This window comes from Armigeres subalbatus, chromosome 3 (genome assembly GCF_024139115.2).
Source record: "Armigeres subalbatus isolate Guangzhou_Male chromosome 3, GZ_Asu_2, whole genome shotgun sequence".
NCBI classification, from domain to species: Eukaryota; Metazoa; Arthropoda; class Insecta; order Diptera; family Culicidae; genus Armigeres; species Armigeres subalbatus.
Window position 1 is genome coordinate 219199721 of NC_085141.1, and position 26405 is coordinate 219226125.

Sequence of the window (26405 nt, forward strand, 5' to 3'; positions counted from 1 at the left end):
CGTTTCTTATGCGATATTTAGAAGAGGGTATAAAAAGGTCGTTAATCTGAATGGTATTAACTTAGCTCTCTCTCAATCACAGGAATTATTGCTTGCTGGCTTGCTTAAGATTAAACATTAGACGCGGACACGGACTGTTGTTGTTATGATTGGATGGTTATATTGATTATGCTCACGCGCGGGCAGTCAGTGTGTGTGTGTAGAAAGGAAAGGCAATGGACAAGGATGAACCAGAGACGTGGGAGCAATTTTAGTTGGAAAGTTGAACCGGTTTTCCGAGCGACGAAAGGTGAGTGGTTTGAAAAACGCATAATGAATCTAGGGAGCGTACATCGTACTTTGGCTTTCAAAATCTCTACTCCAATGTGCGGTAGCTGGCGCTGGTTTGCCACTGTTTTTGCAAATAGAAGTCAGATCGGTTAATGCATGGTTAGGGGAAGGTGTGTTGAGCTTATTAGTGTGCTACAAAAATAGAAGCCAAAGAATGTGCAGCTAATACCAATGAAAAACTAAACTACAAATGAGTTCTAAAATAGATGTATATAGTAATAAGCGAAAAATCTAAATATGTTCTAGTGAATATAAGAAACTATAGTCTACAAATGTTTACCTATAACAGCTATAATAAAAAAACAGTGGATTCAGTGCAGACTGATTGTAATAAAAAATAATCTTCAACTTGTACATATATGCGTAAGGAACTGACAATTAAACAATATGTAGTCTTCAGAATCGTAGGGATCTTTAAAAATGTATAACCAGTATTTACTAAAGGGATTGCGTTAAGTGATTACATACAACATCATATCATTGATTATAACGTTTGAAGTACTAAATTAAAATTTGATTAATCAATGTGGATAGAAATCAACTACGAGTTACATCTGTTTCTGAGTATGATGATTCAACTAGCTTTTTCATAGACGCAACAAATTTCTCATCGTGAATAATACACCTTTCTACGTGGAATTATCCCAGCAGCATATTTTATCCTCTCAGAAGGCACACAAAGCTTTCCTTTTAACGAACAAACCTGTTATCGGAAACCCACTGAGCCTGTAGGCAAGATTCCTTTTTGTATTTTCACAAGAATCCTTTTTGGCTAATTACATACCAATATTCATACACAGTCTTTACGCTTATCATTCATCCTCATCTACAACGAAACGATAAGAGCCCGGATATATCTAGTCACCCTTAAGTTCGGAAGAATCGTTTTCCGAGCTAATTCCACCGTAAACCTTGCATCATGTTTAGGTATATAGCGACTTAACCTTCGGGTGACCTCATATGCAGTTCAACAGCTCAACTAAGCGAAGCTCTGAACTGACGTCATCGAAGGTAAGCGAGCTACCGGCTGGCTGGCTGGCTGGCGGGCGCAAATGAACGGCAGACACACCGCACCACACACTCTCGGAACCCATTATGCGCACCTACCAAGGTACAAACGAAGCACAAACACAACCGACCCAACGACGATGACAAGCCGCTACAAACACGGGATTGTGGCGGCAAAAATTGAAATAAATAATAACGCGTGTTCAAGGGAAAATCACCTGCTAATCAGTTGCTGATTGCTAGGTGCTGCGCGGAGCCGGCCCATGTGCACCGTAAATAACGTTTACATGTAACACAGACAGACGGTAGGTGTAGGGGGACTACCATGCGATCTGTTGGAGCGCTGGTTGTGGAAACATTAGAACTTGGTTTGCACAATGTTAGTTTTGCACTGCTCTGTCACCACTGCGTGGACAAATCATGTAATAATTTTGGGGATGAGAAGCGGCGGGATCAATGCGTTATATGCGAAAAAATTGTAAACCCCTGAAGTAATTTTAAAATTGCATTTTGACATGATTTACTTTCCGCTCTTTCGAGTAGCATATAATATAGCATAGAAAATAATTTAATTTGAATAAAACTCGCCTTCAGTCCTTCCACATCAAATTATTGTTTAACTATTTATCGTTTTGAGAAAACTTAATTGTATGAAAAAGGCAAAACAAAATCTGATCGAAGGTTATGCCTGACATGATGCAAAGAGGAAGATAATCTTTTCTTTGAAAGAACACGCCCCTAGGCATAAAGGTAGAATGAAAATATAATCCCTTCTTTAACAGAACACATCAGCAATCAATCTAAATAAAAAAAATCATGGGTTACAATTTGCTTTGAACCGAGTCCAGTTGATTTTGTAGATCAATTGCTCTGAACTCAAGATTGATCTGGAGAACTTCGAATCAAGGACGGAAATCTTCATTTTACTATTACTTGCATCGACTCTCTTCAGTCTTTGACTCGTGATTATTTTGATCAGACGTTCGGCAATGGAGGCACGAATATCTCGCAGCATGCTGTCACACATCCAAACAATGAATATTTTGAAATGAATATTTTGAATTGTGATTAAATGAAATATGAATGATCTTCAATATGAAATATATAATATGAAATGATCTTCAAATTTTGAAATTTCAAATTGAGTATCAATGTGCCAAGCTGAAATTCAATTTCGACACAGCACGCAACAAAACTGATACCGAAGGTCAACGCTTGCTGCTGTTCATACATATTCCTCTCACACATATCTCTCCCTATGTATGGTTTCCTCAGTCCCTTCAATCTACATACATTTGATCTTCCTACTTCTCGATAAGTTTCATTACTTTTACCTGTCACTCACTTTTCGCGTGAATTATCGCAGAACAATTACAAAATTGCCAGTTTCATCACAATCTGTACTAAATCGTCTTCATAAGAAAGGTCTTAAGGGCAGAGTAGCGCCATGGTTGTTTGCAAAAAATATTAAAAGTGGGCTCAGGACCACACTCCGTGGTTATGGTCATGTGATGGCTCAGACAGTCAGACGAGAGACGAAAGTCTAGAAAATAGCGGTGAAAGTTTGAAAAGGAGTGTTTGCGGCCTACAGTCAAGCAAGGCGGTGGTGATACTTTACCTTCATTGATTTTACAACCAACTGAGCATGACTTTGATTTTTTTTCTGCAGGTCGTAATGTGGGGTCCTATGGCTGCACCCGGTGTTGGAGAACTTGAGCTCATCGATGGAATCATGACTAAGAAGATTTATATGGACATTTTGAAGCGAAAACTACCTGTGGCCGCACAAAAGCTAAAGGGGGAGGCGCAGATATACGTTCCAACAATACGGATATCCGAAGCACTTCTCAAAGCTGGTTTCATAGAGGTTCAAGGAAAAGCGTTTCAAGGTTATGGAGCGGCAAGACCTTAAGCCGATCGATCATCTCTGGTCAATTTTGTGAATTAAGGTCCAGAAACAAAAAGCAACAATCATCCAGTAGTTCCGTCAGGTAATCACCGGCACGGAAACAACTGCTGAGCTTGTTGAATTCGATGTCACGACGATGCTGAGCAGTTATTGAAGCCAAAGGTGGTCACACGAAGTTGAGCCACTGGGGTGAATATACCTTTTTTTCGTATTACATATTTCTATACACTTTTTAATGATTAATAATAATAAAATCTCAGAAAACAAAAAAATGGAAATTGGTAGGTGTGGATAAACTTTTGTTATTGTATTTGTGCTATTCGAGTGGTCACTTGAAGGTGACACATGGCTTTCGCTTCTAAGAAAACATTCGCGAATTTCAATCCATCAAACGGCACCAATGTGCTCAATTCCTTTGATTAAAAATCACTTGAAAGTATACGACATGAGTATCACTCGCTTCTGAGAAAAGATAAAAAAAACTTAATTTAGTGTCACAAATGTTAAGTTGTCAAGAGACGTCACAAATGCTCAGTTCCGTAACTGTCTCCTGGCAGAACTGGTTCCAGGTGCACCTCCTGAAGCTGACTCAATTGGCAGTATTATGCCGCCAACACTAAATTGATTTCCAACTTCCGACGTTTTACTTCCGAACTTATTTCCGACATCATGGCTGTCAAAATAAAATTTCAGTTTGACACCAACAAACTGTCGGAAGAGTGCTCGGAAGTGTGGAAATCGACTTCCGAACTTCAATTAAATGCCAGTGACGCTGTCAGCCGCATAACAACGTTCGATTTTGCGATAAATAACACAGTGCAGTGCTGCATATTTATTTTAATTTTTCATTTGAATCTCGTCAGGGCCTTGGGCCTTGCTGTCAGCGTCAAATATATTGTTTTGCTTTGTTCGGGTGAATAAATGAGAAAAAAAAAATTTGAGGTTGTATACAAGACACGACCGCTCGACGTAAACTACGTAAAACCAAATATAATACACTTAACTAGCTATTCCGCTCTATATAGAACTCAATATAGAAGAGAAGGAACCATCGACAACCACGACAATACTACCCAGCTTTAGCAGGATCTCCCAATCTATGAGGGAGATAGCGACTTCACTGTCTAGCTGTCTGGGGGGCCACCCCATTCATACAACCCAGTTCAATAATAGATAATACCCTAAAAGTAGGCAATTACCAAGAATTGGAACTCGCTGTATAGGGGATGCATGGTGCATGAAAGAACTAAAATTTTCAATAGTTTAGCGTTGATAATCAATAGTTTCAATACTACTGGGAAATTGGTGGAGAGTTTAGGAATCGATTGATACATAAATCATTAAAATCCATTGAAAGATAAAGGACCTATTAATGTTACAAATCTTACATGATTTCGTGACGGTCCCCAGTGTTGAAATTTTCATTTGACACCCTGTATCCGAGTCTTCCCATTAGACGTAGTTTACGTCAAAAATAATGCGCGTTTGATCGTGTTCTCATTAGCTTGAAGAACAATCGCGCGACAGTCAGAAATGTGTTTTCCTGGTTTATTCGAGTGAGAGAATTAAGAGTACGCTGATAGTTTGCGCGATCCGAGTTGCCACCCGAACCATCGCGATCCGATAACTTCTGCACATCGGGCATGTATGGTGGTTTTTTTTCTCGTCACAGAACAATGAGAATACACTGGATTTTGTTTTTACACGATTTACATTTTCTCAATTTTCCACTCATCCTAAATGTTTAACGTATATTAATTGTCATGTGATTTTTCTTTGATTTATTCTGGATTTTTTGAAACATGTTGCGAAGAGATTGGTGGCAAATTGAAGTCACACGATCAAAAATACGAGCGAAAAAAAATCGTGTAAAAACAAAATCCTGTGTAAATAAATAGCGGATGTGGCATATGTGTTCAGCATCTATTCGATCGAGATAAGCAACACAGTTCAAAAGCATTTTTTTTTCAACGCGTATTGCAATTCAATAAAATTACTGAGAAGAAAACGTATTTTACGGTCGCATGACTTATTAATCCAACCATGCCTAAGCTAAGCTACCAAAGGATCGAACATTTTGGGTTCTAGAAATCTCAAATATGGATAAGAGTCGTTTGACCGGATCCCACTTGGCCGAATAACACGTTAGGTCGAGTCATCTAACCGAGTAATATTTGGCAAAAATTAACGTATGACCGAAACGTTCGATTTAGGAGCAGGCATTGCAATATCATCTGAGCACAGGATATCACCTTTGCTTGTGCAAAGATATTATCCCTAATCAAAGAGTACTCTGGTAAGATATTATCATTTGAGCATTTGATGATGATCCTGATAGCCAGCGCGGTTTGTTCATGTTGCGCGGGCGTTGCTACAACAAAAACAGTGAAAAAACTTTTCCTCATGGCGAACATTGCACTTTGTTTACTGAGCAGATAGATAACTAAGATCGATATCCCAGCATATCATCAGTATCTTTGCTCAGAAGATCGAATGATGGGATAAATTGCAAAGCCTGCTTAGGAGACTATTTCAATCAAAGGCATGTTTGACCGAATAACCTATTCGAAGAAACGGCTTTTCGGCCAAATTACCAGTTTGGCCGTACATCCATTTCGGCCAGATGGGTTTCGGCTTAATTTGTTTTTTGTAATTTTATTCATTTGTAATGGTTTGTTCTGTCGAATAACATATTCAGCGAAATAACTTTCGGCCAAATGGCTTTCGCTTAATTGACTTTCTGCTGAACGACCATTTCCCGATGGTATCGTAAAGGGTAAGCACGCGGAATACATTAAGCAAATATTTGAACTAGTTAACCCCCGCGATACCATGATAGTCATGGGCGACTGCACTGCTATTTTTGTTGTTGTTCTGGGTTCAAATCCCGTTGCGATCATAAATTTTATATAAATTGCACACTGGATATTTTCGCGAAAACTCAGTGATTCGTAAGAATGATGAAACGAAAACAGAATTTCATTAAATAAGCACGATTTTCGTTTATCTTTCATGCTTGTTCTATAGAAAAAAGTAGCGAGTGAGGGATGTTTCTCGCTACAGACTTGAAAAAAAAATTCTCCTTCGGCCCAAATCGCTTGTTTTGCCTAACCGAAACGAAAAATACGTCATTATCATGAATTTCTGATTTCAGCCATGACGTTTTATGCAGGTGTCGCGTAACCTTACTTTTCACTTGTGCACTGATACAAACAAATAAAATTTTGATGTTTTGGCAGCCTAAAAGAAAAATAAAATAAACTAATCAAAATCTTGTTATTCTATGCATTTCCGCACATCAATTTTTCAAATTTAAATCCAGTGTGCAGGTAGAGGTCAGGGGTCAGGGAAACGCCAGTGGTCTTATGGGAAAATAACATGTTTGGGCGAAAGCGCCACTTTTCTAGTATTCATCAATGTTTCTGATCGGAATGAACTCTTTGGACCGCCTGCTGCAAATTTGTAATTCTACCACATTCTACCATTCCCACCACCCTCTAGCCTCGACACGTGTTTATTTTTTATGACAATGTTCTTCAAATAAATTGTGACACTTGTCCCGTTGATGAACGTCGTAGAATGTCTGCTAAGTCCATCAAACATAATGGAGACCGCAGTTGTGCAAATTAAGAGAGCGTCAACGAGAGTTCCGTGAACATTTTTTACGATTCGAGATAGCTGAGAACAAGTACATTGTTGAAAATCAGCAAAAAGAACCAGCTGCATTATTGAAAAAGATGACATCAGATTCCCACAAAGAGCTGTGAGCCCTGTTTAACGAAGCTCTTCACCTTGTAAAAAGTACATCGTACAAGAATTGACTGGTGTGTCGGAGCACATTATTGAGTATCTAACCATCACAGCGCTTGACAAATCAACACGATAGGCCTGAAAGGGACCCAGAAATAAGGAGATCTTTCGAAGTTTACGCAGATGATCAATTTCCTGAAGTCCAGGTGTCAGATCCAGGAAGATTGTGACGCAGTCTTTCAAACAAGCAGCTCTACAATGGAAACAAAACATTTCCAGTCACTTTCCTAGAGTCCACCTTAAAAGAGCCATACAGTTTCTGTCATGGTGTGGCAAACGTGCGCAATGTGTGATGGTTCTCATCGACACGTACATTACACAGCGTTGAGCAAACTGAGCGCTTCCCAGAAGAACGAAATGGTTCGGACCATAGAAGTTCAATTTTCACTGAAAATCCATTCTTACTCCATCAGACAACATACCGTTTCTATGAGACAATCATACCACGATGGACAGCATCCCAAGCGTTCTCCAGCTTTCTACCAAACAATTGGCATACGATTCTCCCTTTCTGTCTCTATCAACGAAATAGGTTTATCGTGAGGCTGGCATTCAAGAAAATTCTGGTCAGCTAGAAGATTGTCGCACTCTACCACTGAAGAGGGTTTCAATGTTGGAGAAGCGACTAATCCCCATTCCTGCTCTACAGTTGCAGTATGTGGAGTTCCTCCAGAAGTACGAAGCACATGCAGGTACTACACTGCCTGTAATCGCATAGTTTTTCCATCTTTGCTGTGTCTCCTATTCATATGGGACAGTTATGCGATTACAGGCAGTACATGTTTCTCAAAACTCAAAGCCAGCAGTCTTGATTTGACGTCGTGGATCGTCAACTGGATTGATCGTATTAGACTTCTAGGAAACACTTGCTTCGTTAAAAATTTGTAACGCCACATACAATGAAATTGAAATTCCGTCTGGCATTTCACAAGAAAGTTACTAAGAAAGACCTCTATTTTTTGTTTTATTTATCAACGACCTTCTACTATATTGTGGGATCGAATTTCATCAAGACACTTGATTTCTTCTTCTCCAATAGAATACCAATTTGACCCATTGCTGTGACCAATCGTCGAATAATATGCAATCAGTTGTGAAAAGGTTCTAACTATAATTAATTACATCCAGAGATACTGAAGTATCATAAAATGGCAATATGAATGAACATTAGGAAAAATGCGACTAATTAGCAAGGGAAAGTAAAATTCTGCAAAATGCCAAGTTCTGCCACTGGGCATAATTTAAAACTTTAGTAACTTTTATTAGTAAACTATCGGAATAGAATCAATATTTGGAATGCAACTTGAGAATATCATATTGAAATAGTCTTAAACAATGCGACGGTTTCGTACGACGGTTTCAGTGCAGCAAAAGCATTAAGTGCGAGATATTTATGATCTTACACTAGGGGTAAATGAGCATATCTGTAAATATGTCAATAATTGATGAAATTAAATAAGACTCCAAAAACAACTTCTCATGAATAAGCTACATCACATTTAAGATTTCTTTGTCTTTAACTGAAAAAGAACACAGTACGTCCGGCCGGCATTCCGGTGCGGCACAATCACCTTTTATGACACATCAAAATTCACGCAGCGATGACATCACAATCTATATCAACACGCGCAAGATCCAGTGAAAATTTCGCATGACTCATCATAATCATCACCATACCATATCATGTTCAGTTCCTGTTGTCTCGTGATTGAACACACGGAGAGTAACATTAACGTGGGTGGACGTCGGTCGGTCGGACAGACAAACGTGTATTCAACGCGACCTGACAGAAGGACACACCGGCGGACGAAATTTGGGTATCCATAGTTTCATGAAAACAGAGAATGCCCTGGAAACGGCGGCTAATCATAGATCTCTTTGAAAAAGGAAAATCGATTCCCAAGGTTGCCATGGCAACTCCAAGCCATATCGCCGTCGCCGTTTGCTTCCAGCGCTGGCTATTTTGATCGCACGATGATAGGCGACTAGGTAAGGTAGGAATGGGGTTTGTTCGTTACTTTTTTGGGAGCGCTCCATTCTCCTAGAATTACCTTTTCATCTCGGTATCGGTGAACCTTTTCCCAGGCTTTGTTTTTGTTCTTCGAATAACGATTTTATATATTTACTAGCGATATGTTTCTAGCATTGTTCGGGTTTATATATCAGTTAGACTTTGTTGAACATGCCCACAATTTGTGCTATTTCAATATATTTAACCAAATGGCGAATGTTCACAAAACAGCCGCACTCTTTTGATTATGATGGTTTTGCAGTTATTGCTAACAAAAGTTGTGAGTTCGCATACATGGAACCTTCGTTTGTCACTGACGGTATTTCATACTGAAATACCCTACACATTATTGAGTTCAAACCTGTTGGCGAGTCATTTTTACATAATGATTATGCTCTCTAATTGTTAATTTGTGAATTCCGAAAGGAAATCTAAAGATTCGCGAACAATGATTTCAGACACATGAATTTAACAAAACTCAGAATAATGTACTTAAAAGTTTCATCAACTCAAACAGAAACCTATTTTCGTCAAGAATGAATTATATTTCTCAATGCATTTCTAATATTACATGAAATGCTTAACTTTTCTTTAAATTCTTCATGACCGTTAAGGCCTCGGTAAGACTGGGGGTCGTGGGATCAAATCTCATTAATAGAAAGTGATTACCTCCTATTTTTTTGAATAAAATCTTCTATATACTGTACATATAGTTTCCAAATATTCTAAAATTAATATCCATATCAGGTGGTCAATACACGAAAAATAGGTAAATAACTTTGATTGAACTAGAAAAAAAGTGTAATCAATTTGAAAACAATTATGTATTAAAAAAATCAATTTGAATATAAAATTACTAAGCAGTTCCAAAACTTTATAACTTTTCATAACTTTTCGAACTTTCCAATCAGCAGTAAGCCAGTCCCCCGGTACATGTGCGCTATTTTGGGTTCCCCTTCAAACAAAAGGCACAATCTACTCGCCAAGGACCGTTGTTTCGAAAAAGCAATTCTATCGTGATCTCATCTCATAGCTAAGGATAAGGGTCTGCTGCAGTATAGATAAGTACATATGGGAGACTACACCGAAGGCGCCATTTGGCGAGAAAACATAACAGCTGGCGGTGCCGTCGTCGTCGTCATCTTCGTCGTTTTCTGTTCGCGCGTTTGTTTGTGCTATGTTGTTTCCCAGTAGTTGCAGCACCCCTCAAAATGTATCTGCTTCGGCCCGATGCCCACGTAGCGTATTTTCAACGCTGCGTCCACACGGCGTTAAAAGGACGCATGTGTGCATCGGGAAAAAGCGGTAACGCAGCGTCGCCGCACCAATGCACACCTGCGTTTTTTCAACGCCACGTGCACGCAGCGTTGAAAAAACGCTACGTGGGCATCGGCCCTTCATGTTTCTGTCGAAGCGCTTGTTTTCAGCTGCGGCAGTTGGCCGGGCGAGAGTGTGTGGTGGGTGTGAAGCGCGAGCCTACACATAGTGGGTGTTTATCTCGACATAGCGAGAAATGAGACCCAGACTAGATGTTTTGTCTGATATTTATGTAATATCAAGTTTCGGAAAATTGGAACACAAAAATAGAATAGAATTTGCTGGTTGGCAAAGTAACTAAAGCACACCCACCCTACTAAAAATGTGAATTAACCGGACCTACATTTTTGAATGATGCAGAAAACCGTAAATCAAATATGATATGTTAGCACGACCAGTAGACAGCGGAACGTGGTTGGAAGGTCGTTTACCCAATCACACCGAACGAACAACTCCCACGATAAATATTAACTTTGTCTAACTCACATAGAACACACCATCACACACAAAAACAGTACCCAACAGTTCCCAAACATATAAGTAGAAAGAGAATTTCACGGCAGTCTGCACTGTGGTCCGTCCACCAAAAATTAAATGCAATGGATGAAAAGAGGTTAAGCTAAAACAGTAAAACAACATCAACAACAACTAACAGTACTACGAGAAAAATCAAACATATTAGATATTCCTAATATCAACAATTAAGGATAGAGAGTGATATACGAGCTAAGAGAAAAGCAAACTAGTGGGACATTGTGTGGAGGAGAAGAAAATATTCATAAAAGGTGACGTAATGGATACTTACATGTGGGCTGCTTGCGACTGCGAGGACCGTACCAGCGGTGGTGGCACTGCCTGGTTTTGGGAAGACCTCGACGACATCGACATAGTCGGGTTCATGTAGGAGTTGTATTGCATCGGATGCATATTTTGCATGCTTCGGATTTGAGCCTGTGCTTGGGCGGCCTGGCGGGATAGAAAAAGAGAGAGACAGGGCGTGGATGTAGCGAGTGGATTTTTGAGTTATTTAAAATTCGAATAGCGAGTTCATCGGACAGATGGATATTTTAGAAAGTTATTGGATTTTACGCCCCTTTTAGACGACACGACATAGTTGAAGGGAGGGTTCTTCTACCAAAGTAGTTTCTGTCAAGAAGGTTAACTTCACCAAAAAATTTCGATTATTTTACACTCTGCTCACTAGCTATTTACAAAACCAAACGTTAAGCCTTAAGATTCTAACATGACCCTAAGATAGACATGGCATTTTAAAACGAATTTCTTGTTAAGCAGGGATTTCTGGGATACTGAATGCATTATTGATATTTCAATTGAAAAGCAATATTATCTTTTTAGATTTTTTAATTTATTTTCTTAGGGCGATACAAATACCGGGTTGTTACGGAGATCCTGAAATATTTTCCGCGCCAAGTTTGCGTCGACTAAAATCAAATCCGAGCCGTTTCCGCCCGACATGAAATCCATTCCGCGCCAAATCCGCGCGAACTGACTTCTCAAATATACGTGAAATATTAATTTTGATTACCACAATTAACTGAACATAATTTCTTCAAGTTTTTTTAAATAACATTATTGATATTAAATACTATTTTAAACTTCAACTTTACTCAACTGCCGTTATGCGCATAACTGTCCCATGTACATAGGCAATCCCAGCAAACATGGGACAAATATGCGTATGACGGCAGTCAAGTATGTAGCAAATTGAAAATATGGCTAAAAAAACGCAGTTAATATAAAAACATTTCTAGACGATCCTTTTAATCACTAGAAATACTGAAAATAAGTGAACAAGAACTAAACAGCCAAAACTATTTCAGTAAGCACCGCTTTTTCGATAGGTTGCTGGTTTGGACATGTTTTGTTTAATTATTTTCAGTGGGTTTTTTTGTTGATCGAACTATACGAGATGAATTTATACACAAGGAATGTTCAGGCCAGATTTGATCATATATAATTATATATAAACTTGGCAAATAATAAAAAATCTGCCGAAACCGCAATTTCTTCTCAAGTAACAAATTATGCAGCTTTGTTCTAATTTTTGATCACAAGACATACTTGCGTTGAGATTAGGCAATTAGACCGTACAATTTAGAGATGGGCAAAACAGCTCATTGCAGTGAGCGGATCTGATCCGTTCAATTCATTGAAAAGAGTCAGCTCCTTGGATCAGCTCTTCAGTTCTTCAATGCTACATATAATAAAACATAATTGTTAATATTATTATTTTAATTATTGTTCAAAAAATTGAAAAATTTATGTCATTCATTGATTTATTCATTCGTTCATCATTCATCTATTTACCTTTCTTTGAAATTTTTAAAATGTTTAGCTACAGTGATGTAATAATTTCTATTGAAAAACCGACAATTTTAAACTAATAACATTTATTACGCTTTTTCTGAACGTCTAGTTTTGAAGTCTAGGAGTTCATTTAGAACTATCACATTTATTTCTATACAAAAACTAACTCAACATTATTTTCTATTCATAATTCTAAGTTACATTTTGTTGATAACGTTTCTCAAATCGTTAATTTAAATAATTCAGTCCCTAGTCTCTGATATGTATATGAACCATATCACGTGTCATAAGTTTTCTCTTCATACTAGGTGCAGTAAATCAATGTCTTGTTTGCGCGCTTCTAACCCTTCTAACCATGCGTAGTTGACATTTTCATACAAGCGAGCCCATTCATCTATATTGGTTCCCGAAATGCGAGAGAAATAAAAACAAGAGAGTAAAAAAATACAGAGCACGGTGCTACAAACAAACCGAGTGCACATGTAGCAGTATGCTGGCGGGAAAACCCGTCGCAAGTAAAAGATCGGCTCCGTGCAAGACACAGCACCCAGCTCGGTTCGTTTGAACCACACGGTTCGCTTAGAGATGTCGTAAAATCCCGATTAATCGATTAGTAACTAATCGATCACTTTCGATTCTTGTCGATTATTGAATCGATTAATCTTTGGATAGTAATCGATTCAAAATTAATTGATTATCACAAAGATGAATCGATTAATCGAAGTAATCAATTAATTTGCGACATCCTTATGATGTCGTAAAATTCTGATTAATCGATTAGTAACTAATCGATTACTCTAGATTCCTCTCGATTATTGAATCGATTATTCGTTGGGTGATAATCGACTCAAAATTAATCGATTATCACAACGTTGAATCGATTAATCGAAGTAATCGATTAATTTGCGACATCTCTAGGTTCGCTCGCTAGAATCGGTCGCGACTGATCCGGATCGAGATCCGTGTCGCACGGATCTGAGCTAGTGGCGCAGCTCTCGCTCCCATGTCACAGCAATTTCGAGACGGACGACGACATGAGCGGAACTGAGAGTTGTTCGGATCTTCGGATCTTTTGCTTAGTACGGTTCGTTCGCTACCGCACTACTAGGTATCTTTTGTGTGTCCGTTCGTAGCGCCGAGTATGTGGGTATGGGTTAAGAAATAGGCGGCAAGCTAGATTATTTTTGCTTGTGTGTTTCTTATTCCTCTCTGCAGCAGAAATGATTTCTGTTGCTTGGCTAGATGGTTCTGTCGCTTGGCTTGATGGTGCTTGAGGTGCAAATAATAAACGATCAGCACGTGCGCGGTACTGGACTGGAATGCTCGTACAAACTCGCTTGTGTTGTGTACCGAGAGCGTGGTATTTTCGATTGTGCTGTACAAAATACAACAGCGCGCGTACTCGAGTGCGTACGCTCGAGGGAGTTTCTCTAGGCGCGTGTTTGACAATGATTTCATCAATTTAAAGTGAGCTGCTGAGCTGGGCTTCTTTAAAAAAGATCCATGGCTCATCAGCTCAATGTAAGGAAGCGAATCTTTGGAACAGCTCCTGAGCGGAACGCCCATCTCTAGTACAATTTCGTATTTAAACAAAACTTCTGTAAAACAATAATTTAAATTTGTATCAAGAAACCAATAATAAATGTTTCAGCAGAAATTTTCATCGGAAATTTTGTAGAATAATTAGCTTAAAATCCAGCAAAATATAGTCCGGAATTTGTGCGGAAAGTCCTTCTTCAATTCTTGTGACAAGTTTGTCTAGATGTTCATGAAGGAAATTCCGCCAATTAACATTTTTAACACCCATTTATCGTAATTTTCAGCCAAGAATTCCTGTGTCGTTTTTTACTAGAATTTCAACAAAAAACTCCGAGAATATCCACAAAAATTCCTGCAGAAAGTCATTATTCACACACATTCATCCCGGAAATTTCTACGGAATACTTTGGGAATTTTTGGGGAAATTATCCTGGAATTATTTCTGTAAAAATGGAAATCCAACTGCTCTTGCAGAAGTCGTTCCAAAATTGTCTGCAAAAATCGCTTTGGTCATTCATGCAGAAATTGATTGAAACTCCCGGAGAATCTTTCGTTAAAATCTAGACGCAATTTATGAAGATTGTTTAAAGAAATTCCTGTGATCGTCGCTACAGGAATTTCTGAGGAAATCGCAAAGTGAATTTTTACGGAAATTTCTCTGGGAATCTGTAAAAATTCTTCCGGAAATACATTAGGAACTTCCTTCATGAATTCCTGTGGAAATCGCTTTGGAAACTTCTGCAGACATTCTTTGGTGAATTCCTGTGGACAACCTTCCGAGAATTGCTGCGAATTTTTTACAGTAATATCTGTGGTCAGTGCTCCAAGATTTTTTTGCAGAAACTCATCCACAATTTTAAAACTTTTCGTATTTAAAACGCTTCAGGCTGCATATTCCTCATAGAATCCTTGTGAAAATTCTTCAGGAGGTTTCTTAAATTTTGTGTGAATATTCCTGCGAAAAAATTACCGGAGTTTTCTGAAAATATCGCAAAAAAATGCTCCTAGAATCACTGCGTTTTTTAAGCAATACCTGTTGAAAATTACATTCCAATGTTTGAACGAATTCTGCTAAAGTACTTATTTAAATGAGGCATCTGCATCAATAAAGTAACATTTTTGTATTTTCTATTGACCTTTCCCGTCAAAAATCTCGTTTTATTGTCTTAGTCGATTCTAGGGTTTATACAACAATTGACCTTTTCCGCGTCAAAAATTTTTATTCACTCAATCGATTCTTTGGCTTATTTAAGGTCAACTTTCCCAATGAACTCATATTTTTTACGCCTCATAGTATTTTTAAAATTTAAAACAAATATCGAAAAAGTGCTGTTTTTTTAGATTGCCCCGATTTTGAACGGTTCACACGTGCAGCACTTTTTCGGTTTTTGTTTTCGATTTTGAAAATACTTAGAGGCGCCAAAAAATATGGGTTCATTGGGAAAGTTGACCTTAAATCGAGAAAAAGAAACGATAGAGCGAGTAAAAATTTTTGACGGAAAAGGTCAATTGTTTTATAAACCCTTATTCTTTTTCGATACTACATATATCAGAATTCCTGACGAAAAAACTTTCGAAAAATGCTATGTGGTTCATTTTATGATAATCAATCAGAAACTGACAAATATCTCGGGTGTTCATGTCCTTCAACAGACATGTTTTGTATGCGGCATGCTTTTTTTAGAATGGTTTAAAAGTGACAAAAAGTGGCGCCACTCTCCTAAGCGCCTGTGAATATCCGAAAAATAATGTGAGTAATTTACTTCAAACGTAAATTTTGCTCTCAACAACATTTGCTAACGAAAATTAAACCCATTTTCAAACAAACATCCTTAGATCCAGTATTTTATTTGCTAAACTTTCACCTAAAACTAAATCCGCGCGAAGCCCTGAAATCGTTATGTGAATCCGCGCCAAATCCGCGAAAACCGCGAAATCTGCGTAGTCGTAACAACCCTGAAAATATTTAAAATCTATTTCGTCTCAGGGCTGGTAGCGATGAATTCCGTTCAAAATAGTGACTTTAGTGACCAACGATGACGAAAAAGTGACCAAATAGTGACTTTCGATTGCAGGAAAAGTGACCAAATAGTGACTTTTGTATGAAGTTGGGTAAAGAGCTACAAGTTGCATTAGCATTGTTACGGTACAATTCGTAATTTGCAAATTAAAGTTTTATTTTTGAAAGCCTTATCTAGAATTCTATCAGAAATCAAGGAAAGACAAAAACAAGCAAGAATCCAGTGAGTGACACTTTCATAAGTACCACGGAGTTGGATATTGAGGATCGTATTCGTTGGATCAGCCAGAAGATAGGAATGTGACCATGGTACCTCATGTTAAGTAACACACCACGAGAAGGTATCTACCCGGCGTCTCGGGGACGGGTAGTGAGTTACAAGTTTGGTCACAACATTATATTCATAATTACAACAACATTATTGTATAGAATGATATAAAATAATGTTTTAATAAAATTTTTGGACCCACAAAGCTTATAAATCTTTTGTAGGACCATTTGTTTGAAAAATATAAAGTTATTATAACAATGAAGAGATTTTAAATGTACGATTTGACCCTTTGACTATGTTTGAATAACAAATTTAAATGAAGCTTCTGAGATTTTTAGCTCGACGTGGTATTCTGAGGAAAATTTTGTGATTGATATTTGATAGAGCACCACGTGGCGTAAGAACGCTCCCTTTGTGAACTACAGGGTACTTGCGACGAGTGGTGCCCACCTCTGGGTCCGCCAATCTTCAAGAATAAAATCTGTTGTGTGCTGTGTGTATGATCTTTCTTATGTTAATCTTCATTCTTGGATTATTACTTACTAAATTTTCCGAATTCGCCAAATGCTGAACGGCTAATTTCTTCGCCTATTGTTTAACGCACGTGCATTTCTTATGGGAGTTCAACAATAGGCGACAAAATTAGCCGTTCAACATTTGGCGGTTTCCCCTACTTTGTTTATTTACTTCGACTATATAAATTTGCAATAGAACAATATTTAAGTCCCCGGATAATGTTTTGTAATATCACATGGAGGGGATCCAATATATACGGAATGCAATTCAATCGCTTTATTTGTTAATTCCTTCGTCGTGGATGACAATTGGTCTGGGTCTGGGGGTGAGAATGGGTCAACGCCCTCACTGACAGTGTGGAGGTCTGATAACAAAATCGTGTAAAAAGGTGTCCTATAAATACAGTCTCTTGTTCTCAGAAACTTTAAATCTCTTCTACAAGCATTCTACATATGTAGTTGGAACAGTGACCCATTCTCAGCCTCATTTGACCCATTGTCACCCCCGGCGGCGGTAACATTTTACATCCCAAAAATGCATATGCTTCTTATGTATCGGTGCGTTCATCCAAGCCTCACTCTTCCTTGAAAACGAAACATAATTTATGTTAGCTTTGTCGCACCAAACTATGATTATTTAATTTTTTTTGCACAACAATTTTTGCAAATTTCACTATATTGAAATAAAAATAAGTCACGATTGCGTGAGGATGCATGAAATGTTTCTTGTGGAGTTTATTAAGGAAACTCCAATCTTTCCAACACTGACAATTTCATTGCTTGGATGGGTTTGGGACCCAATCGAAAGTTTGATTTTGTGAAACATATTATTCATAGTAAAAATGGCAGAAAAAGGCTTGCAATTAATATCATGATTAAAGATCAGCTGAAAACGGTTTCTGATTGAATCATGTTTAAAAACGTTTTAGTTACCCTCCTAATTGATACCTATATTGATTTTTATCATGGATATTATTATAATCCAAGAAAACACAATTATACGTGAACATTTTTTCATGCACATTTGCGATTAAACTAATATCCTATGGCAAATTAGTATTACTATTTGACAGTACAAAAATGGAAAATAATTTGGTAAATTAAAGAAAATGTTTTTGATTTTTGGCCAGGATTTGGCTGAAATACTCCTCAGTGTGACGTTGAGAAACATCAAATCTGATTGTCATGTGATAAAACTGAGGCTATCCATTATCTTGTCACCGGAGGGTATTAACGCTCACCAGCAGATGTGGTTCTGGTTCCAATATTCCTCATTTCCGTACTCTATACCCGTGGTCAGCCTTTCGCATTTTAAACAAATTCCATTCGTGAAGAAAAAGATCATAGTTGACATGAATCGGAAATAACCTCACAATTTTCAAAAACATACTTTAAAATTTTTTTGGTGCATATATATTGCTACCAGACTTACATTTGATTTGACTTTTAATAATAGTAGGTACAAATGATATTTATTTTGAACTTCATTACAAGGCAATGGAAATATAGTGACTTTAGTGACCATTTTCCGAAAAATAGTGACTTTATCGACTTTTGGATGCAAATAGTGACTTTATAGTGATTTGACTCAAAATAGTGACCAAGTCACTAAAAAGTGACTCGCTACCAGGCCTGCGTCTCCCCCCCTCGAATTTTTTGCCAAAAAATAATATTTTTAAGGGGGCAACAAAATAAAATTCGGATAATTTTGAGGAATTTTTTTTTTCATTTTAATATTTATTTTTTAGTATCCCCCCCCCCCCTTGACCTTTCGGAGACCAGTAGGACAAAAAGTTAATTAAATATTTGTAACGGCCTTATTTCAAAAAGCTTTTTTACCACCAAAGACTACACAAAGCTTCTTGAGATTGATGAAAAAATCGAGTTTTTAAGAAGGCTAAATCAAGCCTAACTGTAAAATGGATTGAGAAAGAACTTGCTAGCTTTCAGATGGAATTCTTCCTGAATGGTTATTGAAACATCATCGATATCTCTTGTGACCATCCTTAGCATAGAGGTTAGACGCGTGGCTCAAAATCAAGAGAATGGCTGGGTTCGATCTTCGGTCGATGTAGGCAATTTTCGGGATGGAAAATGTCTCTTCTTCTCTGGAAATAATACAGTGGTAAACTTGGCATGAACACCGCGCAGTTAACATAAGAACTGATGAAGTGCTTTATGAAGCTGCGAGACAGCAGTGTCCCGGCGGGGGATGTAATGCCAACAAAAAAGATGAAGAAGAAAAATAGATATCTTTTGCGCTTGCCCTTAGAAAACCTTACGATTTTCTAAAAGCAACATATTTTTTTAGGGAATTTTGCATTTATAATTTTTTAAATCCAATGCAAGCACAAACATCATTTATGTTCATTCAAATTTAATTGCCTTTGTTCCGAGTATTAAGCCACCCGGAGTGGACATTATTTTAATTGTCTGAAACTCTGAAATAAATCGAGTTTCAGATATAGGTATTAATTTCCACTCCGTGTGGCTTAATGCCCGGAACATATGAAATAAACTTTGAATGAACTGTTCCATCTTATTTTCACAAATTCTTATCATCTCGAAATAAAGAAAAGAAGCAGCAGTTTTATCAGTGCTTTTTCTTTGCTTATATGCTGCGTTGTACTGACGGCTAAAAAAAATAAGATATCAAGCTATGAGAAGAAAACCCGAAGCAGTAACCTACTGCAATGAATAAAGCCCTCCGTTATTTGGTCGTTATTTGATGATTACCTGAGATGAGATAAGACATCTTGTTGTCCTTTCTTACAACCACTTTGCTGTCAGAAAAAACCAATTTCAAATCGTCGATTAGACAAACGCCGACTAGCAAAGCGTCGCGTTATTTCCCAGGTGGGTAATTGGCAATTAAAAGTGAGGTTAGGTTTCGAAAAATTTCAAAACTGGAATCAAACTTGACGCTCTCTTATCACTTCAATTATAAAAATCAAAGAAGGGTTTCCATTATCGAACATTTTCTTCAATTTTAAACACAAGAAACAGTGCATAGAACGCGTCAATCATCAATTTATCGAATGATGATCCTTCGTTTTTAACCTCACTTTTATCTGCCAATTTGTTATTGCTTTCGCCGTGCTGCTAGTAGTCGGGGATTTTTGTCAATCATCGATCTTGTCCATAACAAGTGAACTCGAAAAAACACTTATTTCGCGGTTGTGAATGCAAAATGGAATGAAAATATATTTGTTGTAATTATGTTAACAATCGCAGTTAGGAATTATCGTTTGAAGGATTAGTATTCTATAATTATTGGTGCACTGCACTCGTCGTGGTGAACATTTTGTGAGGGCATTCAGCTTTGAGTTGTTTTATCTCATCTCAGATTATTACTCATTGCAAGAAAAATTTGGAATCCTGGAAGCGCCATCGACGAAAATTTTCCTGGCTGTTGATCAAAGGAACCAAATGTTTTTATTTGTATTTTTGACATTTCTGTATTTTAAAACCATCTTAAGAATAACAAGTTCAGTTGGTATTGTTGGGATAGAATTTAGGCCTCCTAAACTTTGAATGGTAGAGGAGATGGGTAATAAAAAAACAAATAAATAAATTGAAAATCCTAGCTGATCAGTTTTCTTTAGCTATTTTCTGCTTAACCAATAACATTTGGAGCCGAGTTACCATGCAAAAAATCAAACTTGTCGACAGAATTTCAAGGAAGAGGAAACATAAGTTGAAAATTATATCCGATTTGTCCTTGATCATACGTCGGGAAATGAACAATCCAATCACGGGGTGAAGCGGCCTCGTTACTAAAGACGAGTAATAATAATAATGAAATGAGCGATCCTCACTGCACAAACGAGAAGCACTATGTCCCAGCGTTTTAAGACCTCTCCCCTGGCCACTGCGAATCGAATTCTGCATGTATCCGCAAGCAGGCTCTACCAAACCGACTGTGAGTCGCTCAAAGCGCATTAGCCTCAGTTCTAGTATAAGAACAGACGATGCCCCGGCGAGATAGGTTTCGATTCTTGTCGATTATTGAATCGATAAATCGTTGGATAATAATCGATTCAAAACTAATCGATTATCACAACGGTGAATCGATTAATCGAAATAATCGATTAATTTGCGACATCTCGGCACGCCTAATAAACCGCCTGTAAATTCAATCATTATGAACAACATTTTCGGCATGGAACTATACGAATGCTTGCTGATCTAATGGGCTACTGCATATTCGATACAGTTATGGTCAAACTGATTAAATAATCATTGAAACTTTTCCTCTCAAATGTAGGCCAACGGCCTTCAAATTATTGGGCTTCATGACATTTGACTTGTATGATTGAACTTAATTCAACGCATAGTATTCTATTCCGAAATTCCCCTCTGCGCATTATTTCCAATTTTTTCTCCGTAATATTTGGCGTACTGTTGATGTTTTTAGTAATTGTGGTATGCTGTTCAGGTGAAAATGAAACCATTGCAAAGGACCATCAATAAATTTGGTGAGATTATTTCATTGTGGTTTTACTATTATTCCATTTTAACGAATAATCTAATCCGAATTATAATCTCAAAACTAGATACGCGCTGGATTAGACTATTCGAAAGTTTGTCTATGGATCCTTTACCCAATTGATAATGGTAGCATAAACCGGCGGGGCTTTATGTAAGCAAAAGTGACTTCGGACTGGTCATGAAATACCAGGCAGTCTGCAACGGGCCACATGAGCTGCAATTAATTTCTTCAATGATATCACTGCCAGACAGTGGAGGTTAGATTGGACACATAACTACGTATAGAATTGCAATGATAGGCGTGGATTAATTTTTGAAAATTAAGAGAAGAATTAGTCTACTTTGACTAAATAAATACCGGACCGTAGAAATCAGCTCACATAATCCTTTTAAAAGATATGTGTCTCCAGTTAGCCCTGTGTGCAACCATTAATTGGAAGCTTTTCTATGCCCACCATTGCATGAGAATGTATCTTGTGTGGCAAGTATAATGGATACACTATGCCCAGGGTGTCGAGAATGTTTCCCACCCGAAAACACCCTAGACCGGACCGAGAATCGAACTCGCCATCTCCGGATTGGCAATCCTACGCCTTTGCTCGCAAGGCTACTGGAGACCTTGTTGGTTAAATGAGCACAATTCCGATGCAAGTAAAGAAGGATGAGAAATGCTAAACTGCATAGGGTAAAACGACATATTATCGAGGGGTTAAGCACCGTGTCAAAACAAAATTGATTTCAAAAATTCTTGTTCCTCCTTTCCACATTGCAGTAGTCAAATAGGTTGCTCGTTAACTATAGTTTCGCAAATATTACATCAATAATTGTGCAAAACTTGGGGTGTTTTGTTTTTATCACAATAAAAACAAACTACAGCAATAATTGGACGCAGTTGCCGCAGATCGTTGCGACATTTTTTTTAAGGTCAGTCCTATTGTTGCGGTATTACATGTAATTCTTATGGAAATCGATACCACAACAATAAGACCTTAGCACTACCGCAATAATAGGCACAAAGGATTCAAATTTTTAATAAAAAATGTTGATTTTTTACAATTTTGAACGGAATTTTGTCAAACAAAAACTTTTCTAGTCATTAATTTGATGAGTTTTAGCATATCCACTATTGTTTTTTATGCTATTATATCCAGAATCGACTATTTAAACACTACCGCAACATTAGGACATACCACAACGATAGGACGTTTTACCCTAACACATCGTCTCGTAAATTCCTGATGCGTCCTGTTCAAACTGTAGCTATTCCAATAGTTGTGAAAATGATGATCACTTTCCAATTCTTTTCTATCTTTTTTTTATAAATTTTAAAATTGAAAATTGAACGCTAAATACGTACAGGACATCGTTTTTATTTATTAAATTTGTAAATCAATTATACTTAGTACAATATTTATTATCAAGTCATGGTGTAGTCCAGCCATCGCCTGACTTGTCTAGAGAAGAACACATTTTAGAGCAGTTCTACTCATTGTCACATCATTGTTTCGCAATGCGCATTATAACATGCCATCATTCTATTTATTGGGCCATTTCTGCCATAGTTTGTTTGGTTATTGATATAAAATAGGTTTCTATTTCTAAGTGGACGGAAAGAAACATGAAAATTAATATTTGCTAAAATTTTAGTAATATCCACTCTTTACTGAGAATTCCCTGCGCTTTTTGAGTTCCTCTAGTTTTGCTACTATCGCCGCGGATATTGTGCGAGTCCCAGATTATCACGCTTCAGTTAATAACGATGGCTCTTCTCGACATTCTATTCCCTAAATAGTTAGTACGAACAAGGGCGTCATTGTGAAGTTTTGCTGTACCTGTTATAAACAACTAGTACATCCCGTTCCCTACACGTCCTGAAGAAACCTTTCTTGCTTCAAAAGTCAATCCTTTTTGTAGTACAAGTCTTCGTAACAAAAAGAGCACCATTACGGAGCATGAGATATGATCAAATTATTCGTAGTACTACTTGTCCTACGCCCCCAGCTGGGTGAAAGATAGAGGATAACATACACACATAATAATGAAATATTTCAAATGAATCTCTCTGCGTCGAGTGTTCGAAATATGAGTCTGTTTGGGATTTGAGTCAATACGGTATAATTTAGAAGTTTTTCTACCAGCTTTAAATAATATAGACTCGGGCAACCAACCTGTGCTGTATAAGTGTTCAGGTTTTTTAGATAATTACGAGTAATTGAAACATTTAGAATGATAAAACGTTTCAATTGCCTGGCATTAGTTGTGTTCCTAAATTAGGTTTCTATTTTCATAAATTCACATGCCTTCAGCTCTATACGAAGAGAAGAAGTTGGTACGCTGCAAATAGGTTCTGGTCCTGTAAGCCGGCTTTATTATCCGATTACACATGCGTGTCCTGGAACCCAATATAGGTTGACTTGATTGCGACAAGACAATTCTTGGGGTGACGTGGTGTTTTGAAGTGTAAGTTGCCGACTTGAAAGTTTTCAAAGTAGCTTGGCTGTCGGACATTATGCACATGTCAAGAAAATTATTTTGAGCTATTTAGTGGAATGTCTTCACTTGTCATAAGACGAGTTTGTACCATCCCATTTAATTCCACCACTTGATTGTACCTTGACAGATATATAGTCTTATGACAAGTGATTATGCACATATTTGAATGTCTGTAATTTCTCTGCAAGCAAATCACAGAACACTCACCCTTCGTAACGCTTTTTATATTGATTCTCAAAAAAAGAATGTATCGTCATGCATCTTACCCTAAAAGCGTGGCGTACTTTGTGGGAGGCCCCTTAGTTTTGTTTTAGTCATTTTATAAAATGCCAGATTTTGCCTTACAACTCCGATTTCCTTCATCTATCTATTAATCTCTACTTTTATCTTCTATTTATCATTCTCCACATTCATCTCCTATCTTACGAATTGAATCAGCATGTCATATAAATCGAATTTTCAAATTGTTTGATTGATTTTCCAAAATTGAAAAAATTTTTTGGCTTTTCTCAAATAAGTTAAAATATTTTGAAATTGCCCAGGCAGAATAAACGATTTTTTTCGCATATGGTTTGAGCAATCAATGTTCAAAATGTCAGAACTTTTTTGTAGACGTTCCGCGATGCGGAATTAAATAATTAAATTTTTACCATTAATTAAATTTTTCATTGAACGGAATTGATTAGTTGGTATATGACACTCAGCCCTATAATCAACACTTCTATTGCAGTATACACATTACTATTCAATAAACCTTGATGTAACCGCTAAAGGCCAAATCGAATGTGGCAGCTTTCCCACGGAGTCATAATTTTAGAAAAGTTGTCGCTCTTCTTCTCCACATTTTCCGACCCGAACGATATTGTTCCAATTCACAAGAAGTAGTCTCCCACTTCAAACGGGGCTCCGATTAATCCACCGAGCACTTCGGCGGCGCTCGTTTCGAAGGTTTTTTTTTTTCAAACGTTTCAAAGTGGGTTGGATGATTTGGTCGAATGGGCAACCAACACAACCTACCCATGTACCATGTACCTATAATATGTACTGCCTTTTTGGAGAAGGATGAAGTGGCAGAACGACTTCGAAAACGAACACGAAAGTAAGAGGACGGGCCATGGTCTCCGTTGAATGCAGTGGTACATATGAACCGTAATCCGGGGGCCAGTTGAGCACTTTCCAACTTCATTTTTATGGGTTTTTATTTTTGGTTAAGAGCAACAGATGATTAAGTTGTGAGCTTTTGAGCCAAAACAGACAGACTGTTTACAGACTTCTGAAGATCATGCGATAGAAAAAGAAAATTCTTTTGGACAGATTCCAAGAAACAATGGATTTTTTTGAACATTTTCTTCTATTTTCAACTATCAGAACGTAAAATACATGGGGCAGCTGTTCTACCAGGACGAGATGGGCGAATTAATTACCCGAGCTTCTCTAAGCCTAGCGATAGGATGCGGGGCAGCAAAGCAAGACCACGCTGAAGGTTTTGCCCAAAAAGTTCAACAAATTGATCTAAAGTTTAGATTCTATCCCAATTGGCATATTTGATCCGATGTATGTGGACTATTTGAATGCTTTCGATCGAGTTTCTCATCAACTTAAAGGTGGAGAAATTCAGAAAAATCGGTTTCCCATACTGGCTGATCGCTTCATACATCGACATCCCGTAACGTTGGGTAGACACCTTTACGTGATGTGTTACGGAGTAAGATACACCACACTGTGCTCTAGTTCTTACTATTCTTGTTAATACTTATGAGTGATGGTCGGAAGAGAATGGAACATATTTCAATTGTTCAGATTTCGGAAAGTTTCTGATGTCGATCAATAATATAACATTCAATGCATGTTTAAATGTGGTTTCAGATTAAATTTCAAAACTCAACATTTTTATAAAAAATATTGAGAATTGAATGGCTTTTTGTTCCAAAATTCCAAAATTGATGAAATAGCGAATTTAAAATTTTACATGCCCAAAACGTGTTCTGATCGATTTTAGAAAGCAAAATAATGATTTTGAGCGGAAACAAAAATTTGGGTTTTAGAGGGTTAACTCTCGTTTAGTCTTCTATACGATTTAGAATATTGTCTAAGACTGTAAATAAATAAATAATGCAATTTGGCACAATGCCGTTTAGCAAAGGCCATAACAAGTTGGCCATCCAGGAGTAATTTGACGTAAAGATTGTTTTGTATTTTGCCTTATTCTGGGCAAATGCGTGATTTTTATGAAGAATAATAAGAAGACTATTACGCCCTAAAAAATGATTCCATTCCAGCTCATTCCGGAATTTCCTGAAGTATAGCCCTTAAGGTTTACATGTAGAACACGGTCAGTTTCGATCCGTAGAACCAAATTGGAT

At 37.5% G+C, this 26405-nt stretch overlaps 1 protein-coding gene across 1 annotated transcript in view; it reads right to left on the reverse strand.

Annotated features, from left to right (window-relative positions):
• The window catches only part of LOC134219932 (uncharacterized), a 44663-nt gene that overhangs the window by 12963 nt on the left and 5295 nt on the right, over window positions 1-26405 (reverse strand). Inside the window, exon 3 of the mRNA XM_062698836.1 lies at window positions 11191-11351. Coding sequence (XP_062554820.1) covers window positions 11191-11351 — 161 coding nt within the window. The remainder of the gene's footprint in view (window positions 1-11190; window positions 11352-26405) is intronic.